Source organism: Ambystoma mexicanum, chromosome 6p (assembly GCF_040938575.1).
Source record: "Ambystoma mexicanum isolate Mex_15411 chromosome 6p, UKY_AmexF1_1, whole genome shotgun sequence".
In the NCBI taxonomy this organism is placed as follows: Eukaryota; Metazoa; Chordata; class Amphibia; order Caudata; family Ambystomatidae; genus Ambystoma; species Ambystoma mexicanum.
Window position 1 is genome coordinate 777,092,096 of NC_090935.1, and position 14,178 is coordinate 777,106,273.

At 45.5% G+C, this 14,178-nt stretch overlaps 1 protein-coding gene across 3 annotated transcripts in view; it reads left to right on the forward strand.

The window, feature by feature from the left end:
- Positions 1 to 14,178, forward strand: part of RFESD (Rieske Fe-S domain containing) — a 273,997-nt gene that overhangs the window by 143,779 nt on the left and 116,040 nt on the right. The window contains exon 2 of one of the 3 annotated variants that reach the window (XM_069627649.1): positions 9,335 to 9,664. The exons of the other annotated variants lie outside the window; for them this stretch is intronic. Within the exon in view, the coding sequence (XP_069483750.1) occupies positions 9,646 to 9,664 (19 nt within the window). The 5' untranslated portion in view covers positions 9,335 to 9,645. The remainder of the gene's footprint in view (positions 1 to 9,334; positions 9,665 to 14,178) is intronic. 3 annotated transcript variants of the gene reach the window in all.

Below are 14,178 nucleotides of genomic sequence, written 5' to 3' on the forward strand. Positions count from 1 at the left end.
TTCCCAGTACGATCTTGAGACACTTGAGAAATGAGACCCCTCAAACCTCGAATATGACTTTCAATAGATCGTGAATGGTCACTTAAATTGAAACAACACATACCTTCAAATGCGTTACACCCTAAATTATGCTTTAGCAATAGAAAATCAACAGCAGTTCTGCAAAGTTGCTTTTCTAATAACTTGACTATCAAGGAGTAATTCTTCTAATGCCTGAGAAGTATGATTAAGGCTTTTAACTACTAAACATGCTAATTTCATCAAAGATTTGTAACCTCCAGCAGCTAAACCCCAAACTCCCACTAATGAAAGGGTTAATGCTAGAACCTCAGCTTCTGATAACAAGTGTACATGTGAATCACAATCAGGAGATAGACCCATAGACCCATAGATTCGAAAGTTGACCTTTACCTCGAGTTATCGCTGGGTGTAAAGGAAACATCATTAGTCCTAATCGAATTAAAGCACATGGACCTCCAGAAATATTGGCTGGAATATAAGTGTATGTGATATTACCACATGAAAAGAGCCATCCTGTTGGAAGTTTCACATGATTCAAATGGCTGGCTGCTATCACTGTATGATTACAAGACATAGTATCATGTACACTGGTGCATTTGCGTGGCACTCGCGAACTTAGTCTTCTCTCAAACATTGTATGATTGTGCTGGTTGGTTAAATCGATCTGTCGGCATTTGCCAATTTCTTGTGCATTGCAGGTCATAAAATAACATACACCACCTTGGGTTATATTATAAGTAATAACACGTGTCAAATTTCTCCACTTCCGATCAGTCTCTTGGCAGAATCTACAATATTCATAAACGGAAAAAGATTGCCTAATATCCGAGTCTTGAACCAAAGAATCATTGTGTGTGACGCCGAAGATATGCTTTAAAACCGAAACAGGCGTCGGCACTGCTACTAAACACGTAGTCAATAAAGCTTCAGCATTGGGCACATCAGTAAGACAAAAGTGTGATATGTTCAGTACTTGCTGTGCCAGATATATCCACATATTCTCCGTTTGGGTGATCATAGGAGAATGTTTTCGCCTTCCTGAAAGTGCGTCTTGCATGACTGGCATCAAGGTTGTTTCACTTGCTCCTGATGTGTTTGCCGCTTTTCACGAATCCATGTCTTCGGTCTGGCTGGCTTTTCGGCAACGGCATAAGGCTGCTTTGGGACAACATTATTCATCACTATCAGTATCCCCTTGATCACTGGCACAGATATGACATTTTTCATTGGTAGCAGCAGGCTGTTTAACTCTCCCAAATGGAGTCCATTTAGTACCACAATTACACCAGCCAGACACAGGATCTACAAGGCAAACCCAGAAGAGAGATATCAGTGTTGCACATCACTCTCTCAGGTAACATTTGTCTGCGGGCACATATTGCCATTTCTTTCTACCAGGCTCCATAACTAAAACTACTTGATCTTTGCCTGATGCAATGACATCTGCAGGCACTGGTGGGCCACTTAGCTTTTCCACCCACACCTTTGCACCCGGTACCATACTGTCTGAAGAGCCAAAACCGCGGTCCCCAATGGTAGTTAACACTGTAGGAGGCTCCCCCTGCTTAATCGTGGACAACTTAACGGGAATAATTATCAATTGGGCCACTCGATCACCCTTGTGGATTGATAACAATTGGTCCCCACTATTCATTAGGATGACTTTAATCTCGCCTTGGTAATCAGCATCAATTACCCCTCCCAACACTTGAACTCCCTTCAATGCTAGGTCAGATCTAGGGGCAATCCATCCCATATGCTCTGGGGGAATTTGTACTCCAATCCCTGTTTCAATTACAACTATCCCTCTCGGGTCTAATCTGATTTCTTCATGGGAATGCAAGTCTACCCGTGCTGACTCTGGAGTTGCTCGATAGGGAGCTAAAGAACCTGGAGTAATTTCCCAGTACAATAGTGTTTCTCTGACTGAATTGGGTTGAACCTGTAAAGTAGGAGTCATTAATCGCATCAAAGGAGTTTCATGTTCATACACAGGCCTATTGTTTAATACTTGCACCGCATCAAACACACGATCACGCCAGCCTGCCAAACTGCCGTCTCCAGATTTGCGAAACTGTTCTTTCAATAACCCATTCATTCGTCCAATTAACCCTGAAGCAGCTGGGTAGTAAGGAACGTGGTACAGCCACTCCCTGCTCTTTTCCTGACAAAACTCCTGGATTAATTTGCCTTTGAAATGTGACCCATTGTCACTTTGAATCTGCAAAGGCACTCCATAATGTAGTATTATCTGATCTAACAACCTGATGGTGTTCAGTTGTGTTGCACGTTTGTACGGCAAAACCATCAAATATCCCGAGTATGTATCCACAATAGTGCATGCATACTGACAACCTCTACTGATTGGCATGGGACCGATATAATCAATCTGCCAAATTTGACCTGGTAATTTTCCTCTTCTCAATGTGCCTCGAACAATCTGAGGGATCGGTCTATGCAATTGGTGTTGGCACACTCAACATTGCAAAATGATCGTTTTCACTACTTCTAAAGGAAGACTGATTCCTCGAGCCTGTGCCCACCTGGTAGTAGCCTTTTCTCCAAGGTGCCCACATTTTTGATGGGCCCATTTGGCCAAACCCTCCAAATCGTCTTTTTGAGCCTCTGCATCCACAGATGAAATCTTGGTGTGTTCGTCTGCAACAGAATTAAACCAACGTTCTAATGAGTCTGTGGCACAATGCGCATCCACATGATATACAGTGACTTCACTTTGTAATAACATTTCTGCAATATCTTGCCACAGTTCTTTTCCCCACAACTCTTTTGAATAAATCTTTCACCCATTCGTTTGCCAAGTTGGCAACCACACTGCCAATCCATTCGCCACTGACCATGAATCGGTGTACACATAACATTGGGGGTCTCTTGTTTCAATGCTTGGTAAACTGCGTAAAGCTCTGCAAACTGACTGCTCTTCCCTTTCCCTGTCGTTGTCAACATCTTTTTTGTTTTGCGATTGTACGACACTGGTTTCCAGTACCACTCAATTCCCACATATCGAGCTGAACCATCCGTGAACCAAGCATGCTCTGTTTGCTCCACGGTCAAATCGCTGTAAGGTACTCCCCATTTCACGGCAGACTCGCGTTTTTCAGACACTTCCGGTGGTATGTAATCTGAGGGCGGTATGTTGGCTACTTGCTCATGTAATTTTGCCACTCCACCCTTTCCTGATTTGGCTCTGTCTTGAATATGCCATTTCCACTTAATTATGCTGGCTTCTTGAGCATGTCCTATTCTATGCGTTTTAGGAGAGCTCAGTACCCATTGCATGATTGGTATTTCTGGTCTCATGAATACATCATGGCCCACCGTCATCTGCTTGGTATCAACAAGAGCCCAATAACACGCCAGCAATTTACACGTCGGGCAACTTACGACTCCAAAATCCCAATAGCACATGTTTCCTGACTTGTTTCTGCCACACACTCCAGTTAGCATAATTGTCTTGTACAGACACATTTAATTCCACTTTGCCTTCCTTCAATGGCCATAAATCAAGCACTTGTTGCACAGTGTCTTTCGCCATCTCAAAGGCTTTCTGCTGCTCCTCCCCCCACTGAAACTCATATTTCTTTCGTGTCACCTTGTAGAGGGGGGCCAATATCTGCCCTAAATGGGGAATGTGCTGTCTCCAAAACCCAAACAGCCCTAGGAATACCACTGTTTCAGCTGGACCTTGAATTTTACTCGGGTTAATCTCCCACCCTTCCTTTTTCAATCGTTTCATAATGACATCTAACTGACTTTGCACACTGTGCTCATCCTTGCCCTGAATCAAAATATCATCAATGTAATGAGAGATTTGTATGTCAGGTTTACACGGTATCTTGTCTAAGTGCTCTGCCACCAGCCAGTGACAGATAGTCGGGCTGTGTATGTACCCCATAGGTAGTCTCGTGAAAGTGTACTGATGTCCACTCCACGAAAATGCAAACTGCTCTTGACACTCTTCAGCAATTGGCACGGAGAAAAATGCATTAGCTAAATCGATCACTGCATACCAAGTCCCCTCAAACTTTTGGACATTCTCAATCAAGGTAATAGCATCTGGAACTGCGGGCACTAAGGGAGGAGTGTGTTTATTCAACTCCCTGTAATCCACCGTCATCCTCCATGACCCATTTCCCTTTTTAATAGGCCAGAGCGGATTGTTCCATGTGGTGGTAATAGGGCGTAATACACCCGCCTCCACGTACTCTTTGATGGTGTCTGAAATTTCCTTGTGCTCCCCAGGAATGCGGTATTGTTTCATTGCTACCCGCTTGGTTGCCACTGGCACTTGCACTGGGGGCATCTTCAATTTGCCTACGGTAATGGGTGTACAGATCAATGCACTCATCCCAAACTGGTACGTTTTACCGCCAAGTCCCAAGGTTAACCCTTCCAAAATGTCAAAGCCAATTATAAATTCAGGTATCAGGACAATCAAGACCTGGTATTTCTGCCTATTCAAATTGCCTATTTTCATCTCCACTTTCGTTTGTACTGCGGCGGTCTCCTTTCCCCCTAGACCTGTAATAGTAAACTGTTTGCCTTTAAATCGTGTTGGATTACCATGAATCAAAGAAGCCTCCGTCCCGGTGTCTATCAATGCTCGTACCCCTTGTGTATTTCCTGGCCCCCAAAAAATCTTAACATCAACATGAGGCCGCCTATCCACTTTTATGCGGGCAGACGCTGCCGGAGCTTGGCCGAAGCCCTAGTCAAACTTCGAATGAGTGTGACTCGACTCCACCTCTAACATCGCACTCGCCACCTTTCTCAAATCAGCGTATGTTGGCTGGTACAGGGAAGGTGTCCCCATAGACCCTTTGTCTTGTGCTTCCGCAGGGGGAGCAGAAGGTGAGGTGCCCCCCTGTGGCGTGGTGACTACTTGTTTCTTAACCTGTTTATAGCGCTCTTTGGCTGCAAGTCCTCGTTTTTTTGTATAATTCATACATTACTCTGGTTTCAATGCCATCAATTTGTTCGTGTGGCACACCATCTTTTAACAAAGCCAAAAACATGTCTTTTCGGGACACTCGGGAGTCTCTGCTATCCTGCCGCCTGCCTTTGTTTCTTCTCTCACTACGCCCCTCTCACTCACGTGGCTTGTTATCGCTCTTATCCCACTCCCCTAAATCTGCAAGTTACCGAATGGCATCTGCTACCTCATCAGTAGCTTTGCCTGTCATACCTACGAGCAAAGTCATAATGACACTTTTGTATGTGGGTGGCGCGGTTCTAATCACCATGTTTCGAGTTGAAACTGAGAGCGGCACGGCTCCCATGTGATCAGGAGCATCTATGTGAATAGCCTCTTTCATAGCATGCTCCCTGACATTTTGAATTGCTTCTCTCAACGTATACCACTTCGTTTCTTCACTGGGCCAATCTCTGGTAATGGGGTATTTACGGTTACATGCTTGGGCTACCAGGTGCAACAAAGACACCTGAGTATCTTGACCATTTGCATCAGGGGGCGGTCCTGCCCTTAAGACCTCCTGTACATTGGTGTCAATTGGCAGGGGTAAAAAACGCGGTGAATCCGTAGAATCTACCAACAACCCTGCAGCACCCCATCTAGCAATCTCACCATCCATGTCAATAAAGCTTCCCCTGATTTTTGCCTCAAACGGGTAATAATTTCCCCAACCTCCTGTTGTGTGTAATCCTCCAGCGTGGTTAAATCCACCATTCCGCCAGCAGGATTCTGCGGGTGTGGTCCGGCTCGCCGTCTTCTAACGGGCTTAGCCGCCACTGTTTTCTGTTTCACTTCTATTTTGGGGTCAGACTCATTTGCGGAAACTACTTTCTATACTGGTTGAATCAAAAATATCACCATCCCACTTATCCGGATCCCAGTCCATTTCAGCGGTAGCGATTACAGTTGCCACCTTTCTTTTGTTGACCCCTCCCCGTCTTTTCCTATACTTATACTGGGCTACTCTGACTGCTGCCCTCTCGGCCACCGCCTGATATGTGTCAGCCTTATCTTTAAACAGTTTCATTTGAATCTGCTGCATTAACGCAGTCTGCTGTTCTGCAGCTAACTCTCTCTCTAATCGCAAAACCTCTTTTTTCATTTCCACCTTCATTTGATGTATTTTCCTATAAGCATGCAAAAATGCAAAAGAACCCAACCTCGCCTACCTAATGCCGCACATTCTTTGCCACGTTCTACTGGAACTTGTTGCAAGCATGCCATTACATCAGCCGGATCGGCATCTCCCAATCCTTGATCCCATGTTTCACTTAGACCTGCACCACATGCCCACGCCTGGGCCAACTTATCATATGGACTCTTAGTCCAGCCTGGAATAACAACATCAGAACAGTCACCGCCAGCGGTAACGCTCTTCTTCCTGAACAAACTACTCATTATCGCAAACAAAACAAAACCTCTATATATTTTTTTCTCTCCACGCTGTAATCACTCCCACAGACACTCACACACTGGCAAAGGAGGGAAAAAAAACTTCACTACTCAAAAACTTCACTTGCAAGACAACCGAATCCTATCCGCGTTTCAACAGATTCTTGAATACTCGGAACCACTCATCACAAGTATCCTGTTTGTGACGCCAAAAATGTATTGCTCTCCCCAAAGTGCACGGAAAAACATAAACCACCAATGCAATTGCAGAGCAAATATTTTGAACGTAGACAGACGCAGTAACTCACAACCACACACTCTTAGAAGATAATCAGCTCTTATACGGCTATTTATTCAAAGCTTAGAAGCAACCAATAATAACATAGGAATAACTCACAGAAGTAATATAGACTTAAATCACAGAGGAAGCAAAGAATTCAAAAGGAAATACATCACCGTGAGCGTAACAGAATTCCTCATCTCGCCCAGAAGCGGCTGGAAGACCCCGGGAACAGCCAGGCCGAGAGCACCACAGCTCACAGGAGTGCCGAACATAAGCGTCCTTCTCCCGCTGAAGTCTCACCTGACCACCTCCGGGTTTCCGCATATATTCAGTTTTCGAACTTTCTGGAAATGGCACTTGCGCCGTTGATGAGCAGCCGTCGGTTGCCAGCTGGGTCAATCGAGAGCTACCCTCATGGAGCAGAGTGCCTCCCTTCTCTAAAAACACACTCCGCGAAGAACAGTAACAAACCATAACAAAGTTAGCTTTCCCAGCAGAAATGTCCTTGACCGCATACCAGGTTTGGAAAGCATGTTTTCCTCAGCACCGTGAATCTAACACTCAGCAAAATGTGTGCCGCTTTTCATTGCGGCATGAAGTAAATATCCATCATGGCTCCGAGCGCTCCCAGAATACACTGCGCATCAGCGCCATTTTCGTTCAAGCATAACATTGTGATGCGCCATGAACTGGTCTTACATTCATTGCATGTACACGTAATTTGGAAAGCACTATCTACATACAGGAAGGTGGAGGTTCCAATTTGTCCGCTCCAGTATGAAATAATGAAGAGAAAAAACGAGAAAATCCTTTACTGGCTACTAACTGAGTGGAGAAAGAAATGCATTGAGATCTTGCAAAATTTAGGGGTGAATACAGATGCTCTTTTTAACACCCCAAGTCAGGTAAAAAGGTTACTTTTGTCTGTAGATTGGGCACATTCAGAAGCTGCACGGTCTATGTCTAAGACTCATACTTTATCAACAAAGTCAACCAAACACCCAGGAATGATTCCAACATACCTTAGAAAGAGTGCAAATCCAAAACATAGGGATTTGATTCTACGCTTCAGACTTAACATCCTACATACAAAACAGAATCTAATGAAATATGGACTGGTGAGTGACATCTGCCGCCTAGGCAATCAGGATGAAGAATTGTTACAGCATTTAATTCTGTTCTGCCAAGAACTATAGATGGAAAGATCAAAATTGTTATACAAGGTGTTAAGCCCAGCCTGTGACTTGGACGCTAATCTCTGGTGGGAAGACATGTACGATGATCCAAATCAGAAGACAATCAGAGCACTAGGTATTTTCCTAGAAGTGCTGACAAAAAAATTATTAGGGCCGGATGTAGAGTTTTAAACAGGAAATTGGAGTGAAATGAACGACAAATCTCTTTTTATAGCCAAGCCTATAGCAAGTCTAACTCAGTGTACTAATGGAGACATACTAATGGATCTAAGAGTCCGTAAGTGACAAATTAGAAAATGACTCTATAAGACTTGCTTGGTTTGGCTATGCTTTTTTAGGGTGGGAAATTTAAAGCAAAAGTTTGTATGCATTTACACTGAATGCTTAAATAAAAAAAGAAATAAAAGGAATGGCTACACATGTCGGCCAAGGCAGGAGCGAGGTAGAAGATGCTTGCCTTGATAGTTCTGGAGGAGCAGGGGAGAACCTGTTTGGAGGAGACTTTCATAGAGCAGACAATTTTAGAGACCACATCTGCTGGTATGGGTAAGGAGTAGGAGAGTATGGGGGGGGGGGAAGTGGGGCAAGGGAGGCCTGAAGGCAGTCAGGGGGGAAGAGAGGGCAGTAGAGGAGAGTGAGGACAGGATGTTTTTTTTTTGGTTGTGAAATGGGAGGTGTGAAAAACCTGAGGGTATTCTTCCAAGTAGACCTCAGGAATCCCTTATTCAGGTGTCCAGGGAAGGGCTGGGGGTGGACGATCGAGGGAGGATCACCTTGGTAGGGGAGCCCTGGGTTATGCACAGGGGAATGCCCAGGTAAGACGTGTTACTATTCTGGAGAAAGGGATGAGGAAGACTAGGTCCTCAAGACTTTTGTGGGCTGGATCAACTTGACCTCCCTTCCACCATCCCCTTTGCATCTGGTAAATCCATTAGGCACCCTGTTGCACTTAGAAACCACATTCCCAAGAATATCTGTTTCTTACCTGAATACTCCGTCATTCTTCATGTCCCCTTGATTATGCCTTCCAGAACACCCAATCTGTCTTGACAAAACCCTACCAATCCCGTCCCTCTGATTATCATTTCCTTCATTCCCAACAAACTCAGACCAAACACTATTGTTCCCACAAACCCCCTATTTATTTTCCGAAAATAATCCTGGTAGTTCCCGTTTGTCCCACACACCCTACAAATCTGACCCTTCCGAATTTACCCAAACCCCTAACAATAGAACTATAATCTCATACAACACCTCTTCCTCTCTATACCCTGTAGGATATTCGGACACTCTAACTTCCCCACATTCCGACTCGAATACCTTTGCACAACATGAAAGACAACTGACTAATTCTAGAACTGTTCACCTGACATGTCCCAACCTAAGAGTCTGGTAAAGTCAGGCATTTGACCAAAATCACACATACCTGATGGCCTTTTCCTTTCCCCACAGGGATAAAAGGTGGAGCAAGAGAGCACAGGAAGAGCAAGGCAGACCGTATGACGTGAGAGCTAACTCAGCACGGCAGGTCAAAAGGAGGGTACAAAAAGCGCAGACAGAGAGGGTGACAAGGAGAGAAGCGACCTTGCCCTTTCCAACCAAGGCCTATGAAACCTCTGCAGAAAGTAGAAGACCGCGAACAATAGCCAGCGTGTGTTGCAGCAGATGTCTACGGTACATAAGACTCTATTCCGCTGATAACCAAGCCGGGGAAGACGCTGGTCTCGGTGGTACCAACCTTGACTCCAAGGATAAAGAAAAGCATGCGGTTCATCACAACCGGTGAGTCGAGGGGATAATCGATAAGAAACCGAACTGTGTGGAATGAAAGGTAGCCAACGGCTAATTTGAACTTTGAAATGCTTAATGATACATTGATGAAAGAAGGGGAAAACCAGCATTAGAGGAGTACGGCACCACATGGGTGCTCAAGCAGTAAACTCTGGGCGATTACCCAATGGCAGAAACGACCGCTTCCAGAAGCCCTTGCAAAGAGGCAAAAAGAGGTAAAATTGGTCATATAGGAGGTCTAGCAAAATCCCCATACAATCGAAATTATTTGATCAGCAAACTATTATGAAAGCAAGGGAATTGAATCCTGCACCAAGAGAAAACAAGGGAAGGGACATCTGGAATCATTAAAAGTAAAAGGGAATTGAGAAGTGGCAAGAGTGAACCCGGTGGAGGGATACCATTCGAGTGGAGCAAAATCTAAAGTCTCGAGAAACAGTGCATTGACAAATGTGAACACGGTAGAGGGATGTCTATGAGAATTGTTTGAAAAGACATCAAGACTGCTGAAAGTTAAAAGGTGAACTGTCTTTGTGCAAAGCCATAGTGAACGCGGAAGAGGGAGGCTGAGAACCGAGATAAATATTCGAAAGGGGTCTACGCCCGGAAGAAGGGGGATCAAGGGGTGAAAAACCATCACCCTAGAATGAGTCAATAAGCCATAGTGAAGCCATTGGAGGGAGGCTGAGATTTAGGAAGGGTCTTCGCCAGGAAGAGGGGGACCCAGGGCTGACAAATCCTCACCTCGAGTGCAATCCGAAACAAACTTTTGTTTATTTTGTTTGGGAAGTGAATCCTGCATGGTGAAAATTTGTATATGAACTGTATATCGGAAAAGTCGGCGAGAGTGAACCTGGCAAAGGGAAACTGACAATGAGGGGCAAAGCCCGAAAACCTGTTTAAAAAGACACTAAGATCTGTGAAAGCAAGAAGTATTGCAAGACCAGGGGAAGGGAAGTGTCCCTTTTGTCATTTGGGATCTGAGCCCGGCCGAGGGAGACCCAGGGGTGGACAGCTATCACCCAAAGTTCTCTGAGAAGGGAACAATCTTGTGAATTGGTTGAATTCAAATTTTGAGGGGTCTACACCTGCAAGAGGGGGACCAGCGGTGAAGCCATCACCCAACAAGAACTGTGGAATAGAACTTTGTGTTTGTTTCTTGGATTCATCAGGCCTCGAAGGCAAGTGACTTTTTAATGAAAAGAGACACCATTGAAGAACCTGATAGCTGGAACTGAACTGTCGGCTCATGCTCAGAAAGCTTGTGCGTGTGCTGTGCTCCAAGGTCTCACCTTATCCCGTGCTGAAACCATGGGGAAGGGAGACCCCTGGCAATCACATCCTGACTTATTATTTGGAACACTTATTTTCTTTATTGAAACCCTATCTGTAATTAGTTGTAAGGAATTGGCAATACGTTTTCTTTTTATAGGCCCTTTTTTTTGACACAACACCACTAGGACTGCCTTATTTTTCATTTGATGGTTGACACTTGTTCCCAACTTAGATTTAGGTTGGGTGTTTTTCCACCCTGCATTATAGATCAATAAACACCCTTGAACTGTGATCACTTGTGTCTATCATTACTGTTGCCACCATGAGTTCCTTACAGAGACCAGTGCAGTACAGAGCACCTGGGATGGAAGAGGGGAGGTGGAAACTGTGGAAGGATTGGCGAGTTCCTTACAGATTTTGAACAATTCAGCCGTGTTATTGGTGGCCCCAGGGATGCCAGCTTGGATGTCGGCCCTCTTCTTGGAGCGGATGAAGAAACGGTATTTCCTTTGGAGCAAGTGACAGGCCAGTTTGTCAGTGGATGTGCTTGTCATCTGCCACTTCTGTTCTGCAACTCTGCACTTGCGTTTCAGAGATGTTACGTCGGAATCATACCAGCTGTTTCTCTTGGAAGCAGGCTTTAGGCGGATCCTCACGACAGGGTAAAGGGTGTCACGGGTGTTCGAGATGGAGAGGTGAAGGTTATGGAGGGCTGTGTTGGTGGGAGAGTCAGTAGGGATGGGAGTGGGGATGAAAGTGCCAGCAACATGTTGAAGTTTCTGAGGTGAAGCTTGGAGGTAGAGGTCCGGACAGAAAAGGCGAGACCGGCCCATTCAGAGAGGAAAAGGGAGACCGGGCCAGGGGACCTGTAGATGGTGGCAAGAGTAAGCGAGAGTGTTGGATAAACACCAAGCCTGCAGATGAGGCATTTGAAGGAGGAATTGGATTGGGTGGGAATGATGGTAGAATGAACCCACACAAAGAAGATCAGGGCCACTCCGCCTCTGCACCGGTTGGGTGTGGGTGTTGAGAGAATCTTGTAGCCCTCAGGAAGAACAGTGTCAAGAGCAGTGACAGAGCTGGCATTGAACCATGTCTCAGTAAGGGTGAGAACATCAAGGTCAAAGTCTTCAAGAAGCAGACTGATGTCAGATGGGTGTTTAATGGCAGAATGAGCATTGAAAGTAGCTAGTTGAAGCTGGTTCCCCTTTTGAAGGTTTTCCAAGAAGGTGTACAGGAAAGTGGTACACACGTCAGTGGTGGGGAAGGTGCCAGGGTGTGATGGAAGGGGGAATGGCAGGGGAAGGAAGGAAGGAAGTTGATGAGCGATGGAAGGTGCCTATCAAGAAGGAGGAGATTGGGCTTAGAGCCCTAGGCCATGATAGTGCTGATGCACTTGGAGGATGAGAAGTGTACCAAGAGAACTTCCCATCTGGTTCCAGCATTAATGGGTGAAGAAAAGAAAGGGGTAGAGGATAGAAACCATATGGGGCGTCCATAGGTCCGGAGAGGGGATGACTAAGTGGATGTCAGTGATAGTCTGCCTGAAGGAGGAATTGACGTAGGTGTCAGCCATGGGCAGGCTTGGGTTGGAGACCAGGAGTGCTTTCTTAAACCTTTTCATGGAACTCACCAGGCAGCCTAGCAGCAAGACAGGGGAAGACAAATCAAATGAGCAGTAAATCCAGTGTTCTTGTGGTATAGGGTCTAGGGTACAACAAGCAGTGGAAAGCACGACAAGGGAATTGAGATAAGAAAACAGAGGGAGTCACCTAGGCACAGTCAGCAATTACAAGCATAACCGGATATGACTTTCCAAGAGAGGGAGAAAGCAAATATATGGGAACATCCAGTAGAATCAAAAAACACTCAGATTTGACTTTCAGAATAAAGGTGAAAAAGGCTATGAGGGTGATAGTCTCAGAGGTTGGGGCATGGACAAACACCACAGCCCCTGTGTTGTAATCATAGAATACTCATGGCATGTAGAAGGCGGCAGAGCGCCTGGCAGCAGGGCTTACCTTCTGACAAGTTGAAGCGGCGAGCAGGAAGGCAGTCAGGAAATGAAGCAGTCAGGTAGGAAGAAGAGAAGAGACTTCTGGCATCTCGGCCACGGCCTGACAGGCCAGACAGGTTTCAAGAAGGGCCTTAAAGCATGGGCCTTGAATAGGGGGCCGGCTTTGCCTGCAGGCTCGCTCGATTGGCTTAAGAAAGAAGAGTCAGCCAATCCAAAGTGTGCAAGGTGGGCTCCAGGGCACACACACACAAAAGGAAGTCCAGGGCTGAAAATGGTGGTGGCCATTTCTGATTAGTAATCGGGCACCAAAATGAAACAGCAACCCAACTGGGCTTACATGATGCATGTGGGCAGGGGCATCATTTTGAATTTCCTTATGGCGATGAAATGATGGTGGCGAGCAGCCAAACTACCCCAGGCCTGCTCAGGATAGAAAGGAGCTATACACAAGTCAAAACTGTTAGCTTTGCTATCGTGTGATATACATACTAGTTATAAATCAAGTGGGTGAGGGCACACATGGTAAGCCATTTCTTTCTACACCACAGGCCTTGCAAATTTGTACAATCCCACTAGACCTGCAGGGTATGTTCCTTAGTTTACATACTCGACCTAAGAGAGATTCACTTGCCCCATGGTAATGGGGGACAAAATATTTACCAGGGTTTTCTGTAAAATGGAGCATGTCACCATAAGCACACTTCAGATTTTGTGCAATGCTGCCACCCAAAAGGCCAGCCATGCACAGTGAACATTTGCCAGCTACTACAAACAAAGTTGGTTGCAGTAAATGTCAAGTAAAAGTTTAAACATCCCCATACTCATCAGCAAGGTTGAGTATATGATATGATGTGATAGGTTATTTATAACACGCTTAATAACCAGAGGTTTCTAAGCGCGGACCCGGGGATCGAACCTGTTGCTTCCAAGACGAGCACGTTGCCCCTGAGCTATCCTCCCGAGAGTACCATTCAAAGGGTACTTGCCCTTCATAAAATCTACTTGCCAGTGTGAGTGGGCTAGTAGATTTTGCGAGCCCTACACCATTTACAGCTCCAGTTAAGTAATTCACTCTGAGAATCCTACTTTGAAATAGCACTAGCAGGCACTGTGAGCACACAATTTGATGTTACTGCTTGATAAAATGAGCTCAAAGAAATTTCAGGAGGATGTGTTTTTGGCAGCAGGAGTGGGGGGCAAGTGGGTGGGAATG